This window comes from Ranitomeya imitator, chromosome 9, assembly GCF_032444005.1.
Source record: "Ranitomeya imitator isolate aRanImi1 chromosome 9, aRanImi1.pri, whole genome shotgun sequence".
Taxonomy (NCBI): domain Eukaryota; kingdom Metazoa; phylum Chordata; class Amphibia; order Anura; family Dendrobatidae; genus Ranitomeya; species Ranitomeya imitator.
Window position 1 is genome coordinate 9,364,401 of NC_091290.1, and position 22,961 is coordinate 9,387,361.

Here is a 22,961-nt window from a genome sequence, read left to right on the forward strand (position 1 = left end):
AATTCTGGGGGGATTACAAGTGCATCCAAATCAGCAATGGAGTAAGATCTCGCCCTCTCAGTTTCCAGTACAACGGCCAAAAAAGTGTCCGTCACTTGCTTCAAGTACAGATAGACATACGGTAATTGCTGGGGGCCCAATTTCAGTTTTCCGTGCTGTAGTCAAACACGAGCAGCAGCACAAATCTCGTCCTCCTGGTCTCCTACGTAAACTGTTCAGCTACGTGAGAAAGAATAGGTTCGGTTCTGGAACATAAGGAACATAAAATATCCAACACAATCGGCACCAAACAAACCTAGCACCTAAATGAGTATAATGGGATCTGTTAAATTTCCTTAGTGGTATAATTTATTTTACCTGAAAAATTAGCGCAGCCTGCTGTGTCTGTGAACACATCCTTCAGCTTGTTTTTTTTTTAATAATCTACAGGAAGATTTTAATTCACTGACTGCAAACAGGGATCTGGAAATGGCAAAGAGACCGATTTACTAATTAGTTTATGCCTCTACTTTTTGAATAAAACCCCTCTACATTTTGGTGCAAATTGTTGCACTTCGTTTAGACCTACGTTATATATTATATTATGGCTTTATCGACAAGAGGGTGTCGCTTTGAGGAAAAGGGGTTGTGCCTACAAAAATGCAGTAACATGCATAAAATTACTGTAAAATGTAGGCACAAAAAGATCCCAAGTAAGCTAACGAGAGGTAGTGCAAGGTTAGACGAAAGTGATATTGTGATGCAGCTGTAGCGCAACCTCCACCAGGGGGTGCTGGTGAGGGAAGAGAGGTTGCACACTCACAGTGTAGCAACATTGAGCAGCCGCACAGGTGTCACAGGTAACGAAAGAGTGGTCAGACGAGCTGAGTCTGAAACTGTCAGGAGCAGAAATACCAGAGGTCACAGCAATGCACGTAGTCAGAGACAAGACAGAAGTCAGAGCCAAATGGGAACAAGGTATCAAAAACGTGAGATGTAAGACGAAGTCAGGGTACAAGCCAGTTAGTCAGAGCCGGTCGGGAAACATGGTATCAGAGACGGAAAACAAGAGACGGGGTTCAGAGATCAGGCCGAGTCATACACTGTAGGGAAACAACCAGATGAACACTAAGTCAGGGATAGGAAACAGGTCTCACACAAATACGGGAAGTCAGAGGCAGAAGGATCACTAGGGTATACGGGTCAGCTGCTCTAGCCTGGAAGCATGAACTATCACTGACGCTGGCCAGCAAACTGCAGAGGACTGAAAAAGCCCAGCCAGCTCCAAAAGGAGGCATAGGGGATTATCTCCCGCATGGCCAGTCCAGAGAGAGGATAGCAGAAAACAAACCCCTGAGTGGATCATGACAAATATGTCCGGGAGGCCATATTGCTTGTGGGAAGTCCCATTTATTCCTAAAGAACCATTGACTAATACCCATGGCTCCATAATTCTACGTACCTTGGTCATCAGTTGCCAGGTTGGCATCATTGCGCCTATATTTGTTCGCGCTCTTGATCCATGTTGTTGGCTGAATCCACCAGTCCTTAGCATTATAGCTAGTAACTCCTTGTGATTCTCTTAGCAAAAAAATAGCTTCAAGGGGTATTCCAGTCTCCAAAAGAAATCGCTTATCCAGATAATTTTTAAATCAGCGTGGGTGCTGCTGCTGGAATCAACAGGATGGGCGCTTAATGTCGTCCTTTACTCACCTGGCTATATGGCCATGGTCAGGAATGGAGAGGCCATATGTGCACCACAGCTCCATTCATTGTCTATCTCCATCAGAACCATAAGTAATTAATGGAGGACACATACAGATCCAGCTCCTTGTTTCCGCTCCTCCTAACCATGGGGAAAATAAGGGACAGTATGACCAGCGTAGAATGAGGGACACAAATCTAAGGTGATCATTTTTCGAAATATCAATACCTCTTTAGGTATGGTGCTGGTTACTCAGTAGTAGGGCCCATCAAATCAGCTCCATTCCCACTGACACGCTTTCTAGAAATGTTGGCTCTCATCCTTGCATTTACAACTTTATAAAGTGGTGCAAGACCTATTACACCCTGTTATGACGGTTTTGGTTGGTATCCCGTGGTTGTATGATACATGATGGGATGCCCTTTTATACTCTGCTTCTAGAGCCTTTTGTTTATTACCACCTGCTAGTAGGTGTATCTTTGGTTCTATAGCTAATGCAAAATCTGTTACATTGTCCATACCTATGATGTGCAATTTATTGGACACCTATGATGTGCAATTTATTGGACACCTACGATGTACCATTTATTGGACACCTATGATGTGCCATTTATTGGACACCTAGTATGTGCCATTTATTGGACGCCTACGATGTGCCATTTATTGGACGCCTACGATGTGCCATTTATTGGACGCCTACGATGTGCCATTTATTGGACGCCTACGATGTGCCATTTATTGGATGCCTACGATGTGCCATTTATTGGATGCCTACGATGTGCCATTTATTGGACGCCTACGATGTGCATGTACTGAACACCTACGATGTGCCATTTATTGGACACCTACGATGTACCATTAATTTGATGCCTATGAATGTGACATTTATTGGACACCTACGATGTGCCATTTATTGGACACCTACGATGTGCCATTAATTTGAAGCCTATGATGTGCCATTTATTGGACACCTACGATGTACCATTTATTGGACACCTACGATGTGCCATTAATTTGAAGTCTATGATGTGCCATTTATTGGACACCTACGATGTGCCATTTATTGGATACTTACGATGTTCCATGTACTAAACATTTATGATGTTCCATTTATTGGACACCTACAATGTGCCATGTACTGAACACTTACGATGTGCCATTTATTGGAAGCCTACGATGTGCCATTTATCGGACACCCTCAAGAACCATGGCTGGGTGTCACTACCTCGTCATCTCATCCTGTATATCTATGCCTCAGCTACCAAATCCTACAAAACAGACCTTTACTATATGTCCACTGGACAAGCCACAAAAGTCTACTTTTTGCGATGACTGCAAAGATTTAGGATTAGATATAACTGTGCAATGGATTTGGAGTATGGGGTGAGTCATGTGCATTTAATATAGTTGTTAAGCCCTTAATTGGTCTACAGAGGATTCGACAGAAACAACTGGTAGCAAGTGCTTAAATAATCATTGACGGCAATTAGGGAATTATTTCTGGTAGTTGGAAATCGGTCTCATCAGTCCATAAAGAAGGAAAGTGTTCAAGATATTTATCTGCAGTAGATCGTTATCACGTATGTTATGGTATAAGGTGGCCATACACATTAGATGAATGTCTCCCAAACCCACTGATTTCAGAGGGAGCGGTCGATAATCCAATCCAATGCATATGGTGGTGTCCATGGGAGGTGTTAAAAGAAAGAAGGATCAGGCATGCTGAAATTCAACAAGCGCAATCCTTTTTTTTTGCAGTTTGCAAGTGGGCACATGTCCTCTGCCTCCCATCAGTGAAAGCAAACATTTTTGTTTTTGGATTTAGAGACTGAAAAGATGTCCTGGAACATCTGTCTTGTCATGACAACAGTACCGAACCCTTTGCCTGGCAGACAGCTATTTATCTCGATGCCCCATGGACATTCACACTTGATTCGAGCAGACCTATGTTTGTCCTGCATGGGGAAATCTGAGTAAGCTGCTACCAGACACCTCTGGTGATGACCAATATCTCGGGAAAATGCAAGAATCACCTGAACCGTATCTTCCCTAACATCATCAAGTTGCGAAGAGTCGAGGTGCCCAATGAACATGAGATGGAGTCCTGCAAAAGTCATTGGGTGTGGATGTCATTAATGTAAAATGTGTATGGGGCTTTATAACTTTAATTATAGCATCTAAATGCCAAGGACTCGTGCACATGGTAGAACGGTTTGCGCCTTAACAACGATGCATGGAGACAATTTTTCATGGTGTACATTAGGATTGCCTACTGTTCAAGAAACAAAAAAAAAGATGTTATAGAGGGAGTTACTTCTATCTTGAAAGGACCCAACTCATGTATGCATTACATAGATGGCCTATTGGCTCGTAGTCATTGGTTGGAACAGGTGGTAATAGCAGCCAATGGGAACCTCAGTGATCAACTCTTTGTCAAGAGATCTGTTGTGTGAAATGGTTGTCCAAACCAGGTGACCCATGTAACGATCACTGTTTACCAAATATAACTGTCATGTGACAGCTATTTTTCTTGACTCCTCCATTTATATGGATGCTTATCTCAGCAGAGCATGCACGTGTTTTCAAGGGGGGGATTGAAATAAGTCAGACCCCATCTGCAGTCTCAGGAAAGTCAGGACACACCCATACATATAAGCTATTCAGCAAATCCCCTAAAAATAATCCAGTTGCATGGAGTTTCCTCTAAAAAGTATGGACACGTTGAGACCTTCTAGGTGAGCTCCAAACTAGGAGATAATTACTCATGGCAGAAGGCGAGATCCAAATTCTATGAGCATATTTATTATCCGATAGCTTGTTTAATTTGCTAAGTTTGCCAAGTCTTCCATACAACCACAACGCTGCAAAAAAATGTGAACTCAGCAGATAATAAAATCTAGGATATTCTTCCAGTGGTCGTCCCATCTGTGGATGTTTTTGATTTTCGGGTCGTAGGTACCATGATCATACAGGCTCATGAGTGGCTGTCATGTCTAGAATGTGGTCAGTAAGAAGCATCTGTCTTGCAGCTGCCCCAAAATCGGTGAGTCAAATCAATTTTCCTATAAGCAGTGATAGAATTGTAAATGAGGGCCAACTTTTTGTAGTGATCTGAGGCCAATTCTAAATTCGAGAGTGTAGATCCAGACAATGTGGTCTGTCCTGGTGAGTATTCCATTATTGACCTATTGATATGATAAAAGATAAAAGGTGACATTGACAAAAGTGATACTTTATATTAGACCTAGGGTAAGCCGCAGGCAATTTTGCCAAAACTGAACTTTTAGACTTAAAAGGATTTTCTCGAATTACATCGGTGGCTCATGCTCGGCAAAGACCAATGTTTGATCGGCGGGAGTCTCTCCGCCCTTGATGGGGCCGAGCGTTTGCACCAAGAAAAATTGCATGCATAGTCGAGCCATTACACCTGGAAAACACTGATGACCCTATATGCTTTGCTGATCTTGGTGTCCCAAGTGTCAGGGACCTATTAATTAGATATAGGTGATCTATTTAGCAGGGGGACAACAAGCCAAAATGTACAAGTCAACCAACTGAAAAATAGGCGAGTCAGGTCTTACATCTATCCTGAGAACTGGCTCCGAAATGTCCCGTTAGATTGGATTGGCGATTGTTCATATGTAGTCACCATTCTATACCAATGGGGCATTTCTTGAGTAGGCACAGCCTCTTAACTTTTTTCATATGATGCGATATGTCTATAGATTGCATTGGTGGAGATCTTTAAGCCCCTCAAAACTCACTAGCATGAGGGATGGAAGCAACATGACTCTGGAGTTGAAGTGAGATTTCTTAAAGGAGTTCTCCCGGACTATCAGTTGGAAAGACCATCGATATTAGCGAGGTGGGACTCTTAAACCCACTACTGATCAACTGATTAAAGGAGTCACATCTGCTTCATTATTTAGCAGGCAGAGCTCAATACTTTTAGTAGTTACACTCCCAGTTACGTGAATAGGATCAAAGCCACTGCAAAACGTAAGGAGCTGTGCACGAAGGTGACTTAGCCCATTCAATCAGCAGATCGGAGGAGGTGCTGAGAGTCTGACCCAAACTTTTCAAAGATCCATGGCTATCCTGAGAATTGGCCATGCATTTTGCACAGCTAGACACCCCCTTGTAGCGATGATTCTCCCAGACCTTCTCTTTACATTCAAGCCTTAGGTTTTGCCATGAGTCCAATGTGAAATCCCCAGCGAGTATCGCAGGTGCCGTGGAGATACATTTCAGATGCCGTGTGGAAATGTAGAATTACATGCGGGATATTGCAAAGAATATCATGTAATACAGGACCAGAATGTGTCTGCTTTCTGTTAGTGACTTTCCGCTCTAGCTAATATATGGGGGGTCCCAAATGGGAGAGTCCCATCTATGACTACAGGGCATGTGGAAGGGATTGTCTTGATGATATGGAACTGTACACTGCACATGGCGCCACTATTTTGTGACGTCGTACAAACGAGTTACAGATGCAAATACACTGTGTCGAATCAGTGGCTCAACGATTTTACATTCAGAGAAAATTGTAAATGTGTATGGGGGTTCACAAACTGTTTAGCAAAGAACAGACTAACGTGAACAAGTCAGCAAGCACCAACCGAGGTTATTACGGTCTGTATACATTGCATCAGTGACATCAGTATAAATAACATTACTATGCCTATTAAAACCTAAAACTGAAGATGTCATCAGTACTTTATTATTACAACATAAAGGGTTTATGGGGGATGGGAGCATCATTATTTCAGCTCGTTCTTAATAAAACTTCACTGTAACTGGAAAGTTTCTAAAAAAACGTTTCTCCAAGACTCACTAACTTCCCAGGCAGAGCCCCGGCATCATTAAATAGACTTTAACTGAGCAGACATAATTGTTTAGGATCATCTCCATGCATGAGTGCATCGGCCCAGTTTGGTGGGAGGCTGGAGACTCGTTTGAATGACAGGTTTCCGGGACAGAAATATCCTAGAGTTCAAAAGTAATAAGAATTGGAAAGATTTCTCCCGACTGGAGAGAGTGAGATGAGGCAGAGTCGGCAGCAGGTCCAACTGGCTTCAAATCAAAGGGAAAGCAGCTCAGTGCCAAGAAAGTCCAACGTATTTAACCAGAGCAATGTGCAGAATGACTGCAAGCTGCTCAGATACTATATTACACAGAAAGTAAGTAGCATAGAGACACCGAGGGGCAAAGAAGAGCCAACACAATGCCAAAGGCTTTCATAAGTTCTCAACTTTTGCTATGTGTACCAGAATGGGTACATGCCATGCCTCTAGGGGCACCTGCACTGTCCTTGATGAACATGTCCATGAAAATACTTTGATGTCATTTTAAGTAGGGGTACAAGCAACCCAAAATCTCTGAAAAGGAACCTGGCTCAGACTGGACCCCTGACCATCTAGATAGGTAGTAATCCTTTTCTTGGCCAGGGTGGTGCAAATGGTGCACTTTGCTCTTATTGTAGAATGCCTACATACCTTTGGCATGGCTCAGGTTTTAGAAGGGAACCGGTCCAAGGGTCTGCACTTGTTTATAACTGCAATGCATGATGGTAAGCTACAAAACCCTGGGTTCCTGATTCTGTAATGGTGGGATAGACCTGGATAGCCATATTTAAAAATTGTCTTAAAAGTTAGCAGCAGTGTTCCTCCAACTCTGGTCCTCAAGGGCCACCAACAGGTCATGTTTTTACGATTTCCTTAGTATTGCACAGGTGATGGAATTCTTGCCTTTCCAGGTAAATGCAATTATCACCTGTGCAATACTAAGGAAATCCTGAAAACATGACCTGTTGGTGGCTCTTGAGGAGTTGGGGAACACTGTGCTAGAGGATCGATTGATTGTCCTAGGTCTTGCTCCCAGCCACGGGCTGTATTCACCAGGGTGCCACAACCGGCCAGGCATTCCTGCTGCAGTGGCTGATGCAAGGAAAGGTATACCGTAATTATATGATGGATGCACATCTGTCCATGTAACATAATGATGGCATGTGTTGACCTCATGAGAAAACAGTCTATCCATTAAAGAGGTACCGTAGACTACTAGAAATGATCTTTTTTTGTTAGAAGGGTTTACCATAATAAGTTAATCATGGGGTGTCCAGTTACCATGATGCCTAAGGAGATCCAAGCAAAAACTGTTCAGTATCTTTACAGCAGCCCCACAGGAGAAAAGGGGTATTACACATTGAACATCAGCTGTGGCTTGTGTAAAGCATGGACATGTTTAGTCCTCCAGAGTAAATAAGAGTTGCCCTTTGAAGCCGTACTGTTAGCAGAGGGGGATCTGGAATAGGAGCCTCATTTATTAAATCTCTAGTAATGTATCAGAAAATGGGTTTGGTAAACCAGTAAGCCAAGCGAACATCACAAAAACAAAAGACCAAAAAAGAAAAGCGGACTTGCAGTTTGTTTATTTTTCGAAATTCTACCTCACTCATTTTTTGCCTGGCAGTCACTAAATTTATATGGCAAAAATGGTGTTATTAAAAACTATAACTGGTCCCGCAAAAAAAAACAAGCGCTAATAGGAATATATCTATGGAAAAATAAACAAAGTATAGTTTTTGGAAGACGAGAAAGAAAAAACCAAAGCGTAAAATTACAAATCCCTGTGCCTCCACGAAGTTAAACATCAACTATTTAATAAGGAATTCCCTTAATATTCCGTGCATTTAATCTACAGATGGTGATAATAATGACAACATCGAACAAATGTGTTGTGTCAATTGCGTTTTAGTGATCCAGACCGGAGGCGCGCAGCCTGGACCGCTTTCCTTGCGCTGGTTACCAGGTACACCAGCGATATCACAATAATATTGGTGTCAGCTGTTTTGTTGTAAGCTGCAGACAGGTCTCTGTCCATGGTCCAGTTTCGTGTCCGCGTGACTCATAGGGAATCCTGCTCCTCCAGCCAAAAGATGTAACTAAAAAATGTTTTATCAGCGTCTCAGCTGCAGAATCTGGTATGTGAACGAACACGAAATCTAGGACCCCAAGCGTTTAGTAGTTGTCTGGACCTTTAGGTCCTAAACCATGGACGCACGTGTTACAGAGAGAGAAAAGACCGATCCTCCAGAGAGTGGGCTCAGATCCAAAAGACTACGCAAGATGGACAGTATTACAGTAGCTATATTCTTGTATATAGGTTGGATATAGGGGCTGTATTATACAGTGCCTTGAAAAAGTATTCATACTCCATTAAATTTTTCACATTTTTTCACTTTACGCCTCCTTTACATATCCTGGTGATTCTAGTACAGGAAAAAAAAACAGTACTGGTGAGATCCGTGGTCCATGTGTACTTATATGACATCCATGTGCCGTCCATGTTTGCTGTCCGTGTGTCATGGTGTCCATGTGCCGTCCGTATGACACATCCTGGCACCTGAGAAAAGCAGTACCGTTTACACTGATCCCAGGCAACCAGGAGACAATGGTGGGAGTTGCCACAGGGTTAGCGGAAAGAGCGAGGCTAAGCGCCAGATTTGGAGCATCTTATGGATGCGTAATTTTTGGAGCGGCTGGGGGCTGATGTTAGGAGTCTAGTGGGGAGGGAATATCTCTGACCCCTTCCCAGGCTATTAATATCAACCCACAGCTGTCTGTTTAGCCTTTGCTTGTTTGAATTTATAGGCGCACCCTACGTCATTTTCTTTCTGGGGTCCCCCTTAAATTCACCAATAAAGGCTAAGCAAACAGCTTTGAGCTGTTATGAATAGCTTGTGAAAATTGAGGGTTACTGTCCCGTGCCCCAGATTACTAATATCACTCCCCCAGCTGTCGGCTTTCCCTCTGCTGGTTATGAAAATTGCGTGGGAGCCCACACCGTTTTTTTGTTTTTTCATTTAATTATTTATTTTACACAGGAGTTACACAGCGCTGAATACTCCCATTATTGTCTCCTGGTTGCGCTGATCTCAGCGCAAACTGTACTGCTTCTTCCCAGGTGCCGGTACATGTCACGCTGATGACACCTGACTGTTATCTGTGTGTCATCAGTCTGCAGCACACATTTTGTACGTTCTGTGCAAAAGAAACTGACATGTCTGCGGGTTTTTCACACAGACCGTAACTAGGTTTTATTGTATAGCTTTGGATAAGTGCTTATCCTAATAGCTATAGCGCTTACCCAATAGCTGTATCGGTAACCCGGATACCTGGAGCTCTCCCGATAATTAACTGTGTGTCGCGGCTGTGTGATAGTCACAACACATGCATGGACAGCCCAACAAACAAGCTCTCCATGCATGTATTGTGACTGTCACACAGCCAGGACACATGCAGCTGCGGCGCCGAACAGCTGATTATCGGGAGCGCTCTGGGTGTCCAGGATACCCATACAGCTATTCGGTAAGCGCTATAGGTATTCGGATAAGCACGTATCCGAAGCTATTCAATCAACCCTAACCGTAACATGTGCACCCCACCATTGAATACAATGGGTGTGTATGTGTCCGTATTTGCAGCCCTTAAAAAACGGACCGCATACAGACCCAAAAAATTTGCGTGTGAAGAAGGCCTTAAATGTATTGTATTGAGATTTTATGTGACACCAACATTAAGTAGAAAGTATTTGTGAAGTGTAATGGAAATGATACAAGGTTATCTAATTATTTAAAAAAATAAATCTGAAAATCTTGAGGTGTATTAGTATTCAGCCCCCTGTAGTCTGATACCCCTACATTTTAATCCTGAGTGACCAATCTCCTCCAGAAGTCACATATTTAATACATTGCGTCCACCTGTGTGTGATTTATTCTCAGTATAACCACAGCTGTTCTGTGAAGGCCTCAGAGATTTGAGAACATTAGTGGACAAACAACAACTTGAAAACCAAGGAACACACCAGACAGATCATGGAGCACTGTTCAATCCATCATCCAAAATGGAAAGGAGTATGGCACAACTGCAAACCTACAAAGAAATGGCCTACAAGACATCCAAAGCAAGGAGAGAACTAATTAGAGAAGCAGCCAAGAGGCCCATGGTCACTCTGGAGGAGCTGCAATGATCCACAGCTCAGGTGGGAGAATCTGTCCACAGGACAACCATTAGTTGTATATTCCTCAAATCCTGTCTTTATGGAAGAGTTGCCATTTTTGAAAACCATAAGAAGTCCGTTTACAGTTTGCAAAGAGCCATGTAGGCAACACAGGGGCTCTGGTCAGATGAAACCAAAGAATTTTTGGGGCTAAAAGCGAAAGGCTATGTGATGGAGAAAACTACCACTGCACGTCACCCTGAAAGCACTATGCCCAGCATCAGACATGGTGGCAGCATCATGCTGGAGGGAGACTTTTCTTCAGCAGGGGCAGGGAAGCTGGTCAGAGGTGATGGGAAGATCTAGATTAGGGAACAGTTGGTCGGAAGTAATTCTGCTGGATCAGACGACATGAAGAGTGTGTGCCGTCTGTAGCTATGGAGATACCTAGGTCTGCATGGGAGATGTAAACACAAAATGGTACGAGATTTTTATAGAACTATATTTGAAGTTGCTTCATCTTTCATTTTAGATGCACTAGAGAGAGCGATTTCCTGCTGCCCGCTGTTTACATCGGACCCCCTGCCCCCACCTGGATTTCAGGACAATAAGAAGAATTAAGCAGCAGGTACTATTAGCGGTGACATCAGTTGTTATGTTTGGCCCAATTAGCCTAATGTAAGTCCTCACACTCCGCGGAGCAGCGAGGCGCCCCATGTAAACATGATGGTAAATGCACCTGTTAATCAGTTCCTGATGAGATCTCACGCGGCGCAGACTTCCCACACTGCAGCGCCCGGGCCCTCGCCTGCGTCTGCTGTTTGCATTTAATCAAAAGGACGGTTCAGTCACTCCAAAGGCTCCAGGATATGTGAACCAGGATGGAAAATGTCAATTGTGGGGGAGGAAATGAGAGAAAAGGCAGAGTTGGGAGGTGGGACCATACAGGGATACACAGGCACAACAAAGAAGTAGCAGAAACACAGATATACATTTGTATCCTTATATAGGCCCATACATCACAAGGGACGGATTATGGGAAAATGTCACACAGAGATAAACAGACCCAGGCGGTGGCTATAAGAGGGGTGAGAACTGGGCCCTCGCTGCTGGGGCCTTAAAGTCACGTCACACTTTCTTTACATCTCGCCTACATGTTCCAGTCATCATTATCATGCAGGTCTCCATTGTATTCCTATATGACCTCCCCAGATGCTCTGCCCTTCTATAAATATTATTCTGTGAGCCTAAGTGCTGTCTAAGGACCGGGTTCACAATGTGAGGTCTGTTCTAGCATTACATATACAGTCCGTGCAGTCAGATATCCCATCCGCCAATGATTGGAAAGGGTTAATAATTATGTTGGGGGGTAAATATTTCTTCATAGGTGGCGCTATAACCTTAGATGACATCAATCAGTCACTACATAGAAGTCAGGTGACTGCGTGGACAGAACGTCGTCACTTCCAGTCCCATGGAAGACCACCAAGGCGGTGGCACCCTAACCGTGGGTGGGCATACCCTCATTTCCTTACTTCACAACTATCCCTTCTATTGAGGAGGTTTTTTATACTTTCTTTTGGGAGTCGGACATCATTGTAGCCAACTAATGTATACGTCTGGTCACAACGTCAAGTCTTTCAAATAGTTTTGATTATAAACTTTCCACCGTTTTTTTTGTCTACAGTTCCCATGCAGATCCATGGTTCCAGGCAACAAACAAACCCCATGTAGGCTGATCTCTTAGTCCTAATTCCTGCTGATTTTCAGGAAAGAAGGGACTGGAACTACAACTACAGGACCAAACTATACAGGGTTGGTTTGTAATTCGGAACCATGGAGACACATCGTTCTGCAGAGGAGCTGTTGGTACAAAACAGCAGATTTTTAATCAAGACCCTGTGTAAACATTTTCACCCCAGTTAAGGGGTTATAGAAACTTAGATATTTGGAGAAATAATAATTATTAGATTGGTGTGAGTCCCACTTTAACTGTCAATGATTGTCAGAATGGGGAGCCTGTTGCCCCCTTCTCCCCAGCAGCAAGACCACCGCAGGTAGGACCCACCAATAATGATGGTCGGGAGCAGCTCTGGGTATCTCGGAGTTATAGAGTTGACTTGAGCAGCGGGATGCATGTTCAACCTGAACAAGAACCAAGACTCGTGATCCTCCTAGCCACCGTCTTGTAACCAGAGGCGAAGGGGGGATACAAGTCCCCGATCTTGTTATTGGTGGTGGTCCCAATGATATGACCCACAGCGATCTAACAGTAATCGCCAACGCAGTGGATATTCATTATACGGCACAACGCCAATCAGGAGGATGAGATCATAGAGGGCGCCATGTCAGAAGAAGCCTACCACCATATAAAGAGGCCAAATCTGTCACCCATGCGCCATCTCTCTATTACTTGCCAGAAAAATAAACGATCCCTTTAGAGATGAGTGGGAAAATGTGAGCTTTACCCAAATGAGACTAAATCTACAAGAATGCCCCCAGTGATAAGTCCCCGCTGCTCCCATCACCCCAGCAGTAAATGTGGAACACATGAGCGATGCAGCAGAGCCCATTCTGCGAGGCAGCAGCACTGTCATTTCTAACAGCGGCTGTCATCTGTGAGCGTTGATTCACGACCAGAGACCGCATCCAAGCCGTAATACAGATTCCAAGGAGCAGAACGAATAATTAGTGACAACCACAAGCACATTATATCATTAGATTTAGTTCCTGTCACAGCGGCACATCGGCTTTCTCTTAAATCCAACTCGCTGGAACCGCAGAGAAAGCGAAAAAGTTCATAATAAAGGATGCTAAAGTGTAGAGACAGCAGAGCTGAGGAGGTGCACACTATCTATATCTTATCTATACATTATCCTTGTAAAGTCGGATCAGTCACCCACTAGTAGGTGTCTGTGCAGATACACAAAGCTGGATCTTTAAATTAGCATTAAAGGTAAAGTCTTACAGCAGGGGTCCCCAACTCCAGTCCTCAAGGCCCACCAACATGTCATGTTTTCAGGATTTCCTTAGGGTACCGTCACACAGTGGCACCTTTGTCGCTACGACGGTACGATTCGTGACGTTCCAGCGATATCCATACGATATCGCTGTGTCTGACACGCAACAGCGATCAGGGATCCTGCTGAGAATCGTACGTCGTAGCAGATCGTTTGGAACTTTCTTTCATCGCTGGATCTCCCGCTGTCATCGCTAGATCGGTGTGTGTGACACCGATCTAGCGATGCGTTCGCTTGTAACCAGGGTAAACATCGTGTTACTAAGTGCAGGGCCGCGCTTAGTAACCCGATGTTTACCCTGGTTACCAGCGTAAATGTAAAAAAAAAAAACAGTACATACTTACATTCCGGTGTCCGTCAGATCCCTTGCCGTCTGCTTCCCGCACTCACTGACTGCCGGCCGTAAAGTGAAAGCACAGCACAGCGGTGACGTCACCGCTGTGCTGTGCTTTCACTTTACGGCCGGCAGTCAGTCAGTGCGGGAAGCAGACGGCAAGGGACAGACACCGGAATGTAAGTATGTAGTGTTTTTTTTTTTTTACGCTGGTAACCAGGGTAAACATCGGGTTACTAAGCGCGGCCCTGCGCTTAGTAACCCGATGTTTACCCTGGTTACCCGGGGACCTCGGCATCGTTGGTCGCTGGAGAGCTGTCTGTGTGACAGCTCTCCAGCGACCACACTACGACTTACCAACGATCACGGCCAGGTCGTATCGCTGGTCGTGATCGTTGGTAAATCGTATAGTGTGACGGTACCCTTAGTCTTGCCCAGGTAATAATTGCATCACCTGTGCAATGCAAAGGAAATCCTGAAAACATGACCTGTTGGTGGGCCTTGAGGACTGGAGTTGGGGACCCCTGTCTTACAGGGTTTTAGGGCTATATTCACATTGCATTTTAGACTTCTGTCCGTTTCTCCGTCAATACTTATGTTTGAAGCCTTGGAAAACAGGATTCGGACATTTGCGCTGACATTGACTTTAATGATGCAGGTGGAGTCATATTGTGCTCAGTCGGACGTCACTTTCGGAAGCGTTTGCCTATTTGAAGCTGGCACCAAAATTGGTTGAATGCGCTTCACATTGGCATATGAAGCCTTTAAGGATGTCCGACAGCACAATATGACTCCGTCTGCACCATTCAATTGGCCCCGTCGGTGCAAACGTGTGAATCCTGTTTTCCAGGTCTTCAGACATAACCACCGATGGACCTGCTGACGGACCTAAAACGCAAGGTGAACTCAGCCCAACACATTTTACCTGAACTGACACATTGTAGCAAACTTTAAGGAAATGGAAAACTTGTGCTGCTGACGTGTTTAGCTCACAGAGGATTGTGTAGACTGGATACAGTTGTAGCAAATACTCAGCTGTGAAAAGTGTTGTGTCAGTGTGTGCACCACTTATTTCTTTATTGTTGTTGCTTCTTGGAAACAGTGATAATCAGAGCCCGTATTTTAGCTTAGTAAACTTGAGTTTTTGGTGGGGGGGGACGTCACGTGCCATTTAACAGCCCCAGATTGGCTGCAGCCTCAACATTCTGCCTGATCCGGAAGCTCTCTTCACGTGACTGCTTCCACCAATCACTGGCCAGTGATTGGCTGCAATAGTCACATGACACCCCTCCCCGGTAGAGGAACCAAACAGATGGCTGGAGGACATGGCCAGCGGTGCAGAGGGAGGGGTTCATTGAGTGTCTGGTTTTTTTTTTGTGACCACCATGGATCTAATTTTACAATAAAATATGGCACTGGACAAACCCCTTGAAGGGGCTATTTTATGAAGCTCTTTCACACTAGTGCATACTGATGTTGTATTGGCCCAGAGGGGGTATCCTAAATGGGGGCCCCCAGAGGGGGTCATAATCAAGGGACCCTTAAAAAAGCAACACAGGGACCTCTCTCCTGAACCCCCAGTGATCTAAACCGAATCCCTGTCAAATTTCTATGGAAGGCATCCCCCCCCAGTGCCTGCGCCTCATTGGCATGATGTAATATCAAGGAGACGTCCTCCGACTATTCATTATCTTCCCTATGTAATCCTCCGGAGTAATGAGGCCGAGACATGCGGGGTCGACCCTCTGACACACCGTCTGCATGCACGGTCTGGGTGAATCTGCGAGGTGTCCTGTGAGTCATGGAGGCATCATAAAGCCATGCTGATCTTATAGGGGCCCCTCCGCCTGACCCTGTGAGCACAGTGACTACACCGGCCCCTCCAGGCCACACTGCTGATATACCAGTGATTGATGTAACAATGTATCAACTTGTACAAGGTTGCAGGCGGTGCAGGTGCAGGAGCAGCTCAGGTCAGTGGATCACAGGGGGCTCATCTGTCATTGGCTGGAAACAAAGTTACCAAACCAATGTCTTCTTTTTCTTGACAATTTATCCAAAAATTGCAGATAAATAACCTTTAATCCATGTTCACAATCCGGAGTCCCAATCTGAAGACATCAGACAATAACCAATACTCCGACTGGATGGTATTTACTGGACAATTCTCTGCACAGGTTACTAATATGTGAGGCAGCAGTGATTTATATTTTTATGGGCTGACAGTTACCAGCCCTAGTGGGAAATCAGAAGGCAGGCGATAGAAATGGTGCATGTACTGCCACCCCAGTCTATTACGATGCATCAGTCACTCTGGGTCTTGGGCCTGAGACCCCGCACACCCACTGATCAGCAGTCTGCAGGTCCCGGATGTGGACAGTGCACACAGCCGAAACGGCAAAGCTCCGTACACCATGTAGTGGCCGTTCTCGGTACTGCAGCTCATCTCCTATTGAAGTGAATGTGATGAGATCAGCAGTACCGAGAACGGCCACTACATGGTGTATGGAGCTGTGCTGTTGGACATCCTGCAGCTGCAGGACTGGAAACACATGATTTTGGGGGTGCAAGGTGTCAGACCCCACCAATCTAATATATACACTTGCACATTTTTCGCGAACAGGGCCTCATCTTGAGTCAAGAGGTAACAGAGCGTGCACTATTCTCTCCATTCACTTCTATGGGAGTTTCAAAATATGTTGTGTGCAACTAGCAGAATTCAGGGAAGATGCATGGAGGTCTCCTCTGCTCACCCCGTGCGTGCAATGTGAACAGATGTTAATGAGAAGACGAATTGCAGAAGCTCAAGTTTTTCAATCCTTGTGGATTTTGTTCCGGAGAGTTCTGCTGTTCTTCTGTCCCATTCATCTGATACAACTTTATTAAGATTAATTGAACCGATTTTCAGTAGTAGACATTTCTGGCACATAATCTGCATTATGGAAATTCACCCTTAATGCGCCATATTGCTACACTCCGGAAATATACTAGGATAGTCCACAGCATAGCGCATCAACGGCTAAATAGCGTCATCGGCACATACATCTAATTGTGGAATGGATTCTGTAAATGTACAGGAGGGTCAGTTCTTTCTGGGGATTTTTGTTGGGTATTTCACCTTTTGCAATGTGTAGGGTGATGCCCCCGGCACAATCTGCAAGTAACATGAGGATTGGAAAAATACTGTAAATAATATAGAAAATCTTTCTATTACCCAGTTGGTGCTTCTGACCCTTGCAGGATAATGGTGAGTTGTACCCACCACATTACTACAGTTTCTCCTCTATAGCAGCTTTGGTGGCATGCTGGGAGTTGTAGTTCTCCAACAGGCAGAGAGCCATAGATTGGCCACTGTATGGTCTGCTCCAGCAGGTCCATTATACGATTGTGAATGTGGGAAATCCATCCACCCCTTGGTAACCTGGGGGATTGTGGGAGGCATTGTTGTGAGACATAATATAACGTAATAGGAATGTGACTCCGACAAGTCCATCATCATCATCATCATCATCACTCCACACGTGCACAGTGTAATATTACAGCGCCGAGCCGCAATGACAGCTCCTGTACTATGCCGCCTGCGCAATGTACAGATGTAGCAGAGCTGAGATTGTCATTTAAAGGGAGTGACCCCCAAAAGTATTTATCGCTTATCTACAAGATAGGTGATATGGCTGCTGAGGGAGCCCCCAATCACTAGATCCCCATTTTGGAGGAAAGTGAATGGTGTGGGGGTCACACATGCACAATACTGCTCCATTCATTGTCTGTGGGACTGACAGACAATATACATTAGGTGATAAATGCATGATCCCCCCAATAGTGGGTCCGACGCCCCGGTGATCACACAAGCACAGTCCGCTCCGTTCTACGTCAGCCCCATAGAAACAGAACGGAGCGACCACTGCTTCACTCGCTCCCTTCTGGATAAGACCCCCTATTCTGGTAATTAGTGGGGATTCCAGCGACCATGTAATCATCACCTGATACATGTCATTAAATCCACTGCAATAATGCTGGAGACCCCTTAATCACTAGAACACTTACCGGGGGAGAGTGAATGCAGCGGTGGTCACACATGCAAGCTCCGCTCCATTCTATGTCAGCCCCCTAGACACTGGACGGAGCAGTATTGCATTTGGGACCACCACGTCACTCACTCGTATTCAATGTGGGGGCTCAGGACCCTTGTTCTAGTGATTGGTGGGGCTTGCAGTGATCACTATCTGGGGGTGTGGAGCATCACTGCTCCCTGTGGCTCCATCCTACGATGCTGCCGTGCCGGGTACCGCGCTCTCCTCCAGCACCGGCTCAGCCACCTGCTTCACAGTTTATGACTCCCTACAACTGCAGGTTAACCTGATAGCGGACGGACGGGCGACACAAGGTTTGTTTTAACCCTTTGTGGATCTTGACAATTGATTTGCAGAATTGAAAGACAAGCCTCAATATTCCCAGATGCCGACCTCAGCTCTGCTACATCTGCACCAGGTGTAGTGCAGGACAGGATTCGCCCTCCGCTCTGCTACATCTGCACCAGGTGTAGTGCAGGACAGGATTCGCCCTCCGCTCTGCTACATCTGCACCAGGTGTAGTGCAGGACGGGATTCGCCCTCCGCTCTGCTACATCTGCACCAGGTGTAGTGCAGGACGGGATTCGCCCTCCGCTCTGCTACATCTGCACCAGGTGTAGTGCAGGACGGGATTCGCCCTCCGCTCTGCTACATCTGCACCAGGTGTAGTGCAGGACGGGATTCGCCCTCCGCTCTGCTACATCTGCACCAGGTGTAGTGCAGGACGGGATTCGCCCTCCGCTCTGCTACATCTGCACCAGGTGTAGTGCAGGACGGGATTCGCCCTCCGCTCTGCTACATCTGCACCAGGTGTAGTGCAGGACGGGATTCGCCCTCCGCTCTGCTACATCTGCACCAGGTGTAGTGCAGGACAGGATTCGCCCTCCGCTCTGCTACATCTGCACCAGGTGTAGTGCAGGACAGGATTCGCCCTCCGCTCTGCTACATCTGCACCAGGTGTAGTGCAGGACAGGATTCGCCCTCCGCTCTGTTTTATTATTTCTCAGGATCTTATGGTTTTTTAAAAAGGCGTCTGGATCCCGTCTGCTGTAGTTTGGTTTTTGTCGTGATTTGCACAATTTATTTTCTGTCCCCCAAAAAATGGAAAGCAAATGGATTTGGTTTTTTTTTTTTTTTTACTGTAAAGTGCCTGGCCAGGGGGGATAATGGACCATAATAATGAGCATGCGCAGAGACGCCGAGAACAACAATGATCCCATCAACCCCAACTATCCGGGAACCAAAGTTGTCATTTGTTTTAAAACTTTGGTTTCCGTTTCTACTGGATCCGTTACTAATGGACGGGATGGCTGGGACTTGTGGTCCTCACGTGATGGAAGATCAATTATTATTATCCAACATGACAGAAGTTCTCTTACCACATTGCTCATAAAATCTGCCTCCGTCAAGTCCTCCAGCTCCAGGAAGGGGCTGTGGAAGCTCCGCTCCTGGGTCACGGTGACCCCCTCCATGGTGGTCGCAGCTTGTCCTCGTCAGGTGTCACCGGGGCTGGCCGCCATCCATGAGAACGGATCAGTCACAGGAGCAATGAACCTGCTGCACAAGGCTGCCAGGAGGCGGAGAGGTGCAATCCAGCCTGGGGTGCCAGCAGTGGGCGCATGGAGCGAAAATGTGGAAGGGGGTGTGCAAACTAATGCAACAGTATCTGCAAGCTACGGGGGGTCAATGAGGTGCAGGGAATAGTGGCTGCAGAAGATGGGGTCACTGTGCTGCACCAATCGCAAGGAGCTGTGGAGACAGGGGGCAGATGGGGTGCCAGGATGCCCGGGCTGGAGCGGGGGGCAGGCTCCGGGGTCAGTAGGGCTCCGCAGGCCCAGGATGCTCCCAGTGCATGGTGCTCCCCTCAGGGGAGAGGCTCTCCCGTCCTCCTGGTGGCTCTGCCCGGGGAGTGTGCACTAGTCCTGAGCCTGTGTCTCCCGGTGACTCTCCGCAGCTGTCAGCGGCAGCCGGAGCCCGCAACCAGAGACACGCCCCCTTCATGAATATTCATGAATATTCCAAATCCACGTCCAGTTCACCGTCTAAACCACGCCCACTCTATGCATATTCATCTAAGGCGTAAAACCACGCCCTCAGAGGCGGTGCCCAGTGGTACGGAAAGCCACGCCTCCCTCTGAGTCACGTGACGGCGAGAAGTAGAACGGCTGAGGGGACGGTGAGAAGCCGGTGGTCGGCCGCCGCCCGGAGCCTGACGAGAAATAAGCGGTAATTACCTCACGTCAGCCGTGTCCTCCTACCCGGGAGCGAGTCTGCAGCAAAACCGCTCGGGCTGTGTGCACACAGAGGGGATTTAGGTGAAAAATTGCCAAAAGAACCCAACTTCCTATTCCCTTCTATTGAAAAGTCACCTTGCTCCTATGTTCAGTCGCACGACGGTTGCAACGTGTGGCAATGCGTCGCTAATGTTAGTCTATGGGGCAAAAACGCATCCTGCAGACAACTTTGCAGGATGCGTTTTTTTCCCATTAACGACGCATTGCGAGGCATTGAAAAAACCGCTAGTGTGAAAGTAGCCTTAACCGTAGGGGGATAAAAAGTCAGAGTCACGATCGTCTGGGGTCTTCCGCTCTGAGGACACCGCGTACATTACCGTAGAATGAATGCAGAAAACGTGAGGAAATCCGTCACAGAAACCGCCGACAAAAAAGGCGAAAAACTCCCGAAAAGGTAAAACGCTTCAATACACGAGAACAAAAATGTCCGACAAAAAAAAAAAACGCGTCGGAGAGAATCTCAAGAGGTTTCTGCTTGATAAACGTAGTTTTCTGGATGCGCTTACCCATGGAAAACGCACAAAGACGCCATAAGGATGGATTGTCACCGAGCGGGGGATGTTCTGCTGTGGGCGAGGTGTCACAAGGCCTTGTTCACACTGCGCACAATGTCTGTGCCATCAATTGTTTTATTGTATCAATATGAATTGAGCCGACGCTTCAGCAACAGAAAGTTCCCATCAGCTGTGTTCACACCCTGCAGGTTTACATCTATTCCGTTCATTGGACTCGTTCACATTGATGGATCAGTCCCACAAAATCAGACACGGTCTATGGATCGGCTGTAGTAGGACACCTGACCTGAACTCCACCGCTGGGCAGTCAGGAGACCCCCCCCCCCGGGCAGTCAGGAGACCCCCCCCCCTGGGCAGTCAGGAGACCCCCCCCCCTGGGCAGTCAGGAGACCCCCCCCGGGCAGTCAGGAGACCCTCCCCCCTGGGCAGTCAGGAGACCCCCCCCCCGGGCAGTCAGGAGACCCTCCCCCTGGGCAGTCAGGAGACCCTCCCCCCCCTGGGCAGTCAGGAGACCCCCCCCCCCCCCGGGCAGTCAGGAGACCCCCTCCCCCCGGGCAGTCAGGAGGCCCCTCCCCCCCCCGGGCAGTCAGGAGACCCCCCCCCCGGGCAGTGAGGAGACCCTCCACCCCGGGCATTCAGGGGACCCCCCCCCCCCCCCGGGCAGTCAGGTGACCCCCCCGGGCATTCAGGAGACCCCCCCCCCCTGGGCAGTCAGGAGACCCCCCCCCCCTGGGCAGTCAGGAGACCCCCCCCCCCCCTGGGCAGTCAGGAGACCCCCCCCCCGGGCAGTCAGGAGACCCCCCCCCCCTGGGCAGTCAGGAGACCCCCCCCCCTGGGCAGTCAGGAGACCCCCCCCTGGGCAGTCAGGAGACCCCCCCCCTGGGCAGTCAGGAGACCCCCCCCCCTGGGCAGTCAGGAGACCCCCCCCCCCGGGCAGTCAGGAGACCCCCCCCCCTGGGCAGTCAGGAGACCCCCCCCCCTGGGCAGTCAGGAGACCCCCCCCCCCCCCCCCGGGCAGTCAGGAGACCCCCCCCCCCCCCCGGGCAGTCAGGAGACCCCCCCCGGGCAGTCAGGAGACACCCCCCCCCCCCCGGGCAGTCAGGAGACCCCTCCCCCCCCCCGGGCAGTCAGGAGACCCCTCCCCCCCCCGGGCAGTCAGGAGACCCCTCCCCCCCCGGGCAGTCAGGAGACCCTCCCCCCCGGGCATTCAGGAGACCCCCCCCCCCCGGGCAGTCAGGAGACCCCCCCCCCCCCGGGCATTCAGGAGACACCCCCCCCCCCCCTCCGGGCAGTCAGGAGACCCACCCCCCGGGCAGTCAGGAGACCCCCCCCCCAATGCGAACTCGGCTTCAGAAAAATGGCCGCCGCGATCTCCATTTGCGCACGCGTGGCATCCCGCGGCCATTTTCCTGAAGCCCCAGGGCAGAGCACTCCATCTGCACACGCGCGGCCTCAGGAAGATGGCCTCCCCCACCGATAACCAGGGGAATAGTGCAGATCGCGCTCTTTTTCTTCACCTGCGCAGTGGATTAGGCAGTTGGGCATGCGCAAACCACTACGCCACCAACGGAAAGCCAAAAATTTACTAGGACTAAAAACTATTTGTTTTGTTACAGTTTGTCAACTTTTGAATGGGCGTTTTTATAAAAAAAAAACTCTGCAAAAATATCAATAAAAACTCATAAAAACAGCATTTTTCCAAAAACCTTTGTGTGTCAAGCTACCTAAAAATTGTAAAAGAGGGGGGAGGGGGGAACAATCCCAGAAACATGCATTGTTTGCAGAGCATGTTACATTTCACAGTTGGGTTTCAGCAAACATCTGGCTATAGCAGTTTTTGACTAAAAAAATATCCCAAGACCAACCCAACAATGGGAAAGAAAACGCCAGGAAAGACTAAAAATATGTGGGTTTTCCTAAGGTTATGTTCAGACATAACACATTGTTTGCTGATTTTTCCATCCAGAAAATCTGCAACAGAATTCAGTCCTAGCAAAGTGGTTGAGATTTTTCGATTCGTAACATGTAGATTTTGCCTGCT

The 22,961-nt window shown here is 47.4% G+C and overlaps 1 protein-coding gene and 1 long non-coding RNA gene across 4 annotated transcripts in view; one reads left to right on the top strand and one right to left on the bottom strand.

The window, feature by feature from the left end:
* CREB3L1 (cAMP responsive element binding protein 3 like 1) overlaps positions 1-20,142 on the bottom strand; it is a 56,299-nt gene extending 36,157 nt beyond the window's left edge. Inside the window, exon 1 of one of the 2 annotated variants that reach the window (XM_069740153.1) lies at positions 19,491-20,142. In XM_069740153.1, coding sequence (XP_069596254.1) covers positions 19,491-19,583 — 93 coding nt within the window. In that variant the 5' untranslated portion in view covers positions 19,584-20,142. The remainder of the gene's footprint in view (positions 1-19,490) is intronic. The other variant, XM_069740152.1, reaches the window with a different exon arrangement.
* The window catches only part of LOC138649612 (uncharacterized), a 91,819-nt gene that overhangs the window by 3,116 nt on the left and 65,742 nt on the right, over positions 1-22,961 (top strand). For both annotated transcript variants that reach the window (XR_011315330.1, XR_011315331.1), the window contains exons 2-3: positions 10,467-10,726; positions 11,217-11,312. This is a non-coding gene — a long non-coding RNA (uncharacterized lncRNA). The remainder of the gene's footprint in view (positions 1-10,466; positions 10,727-11,216; positions 11,313-22,961) is intronic.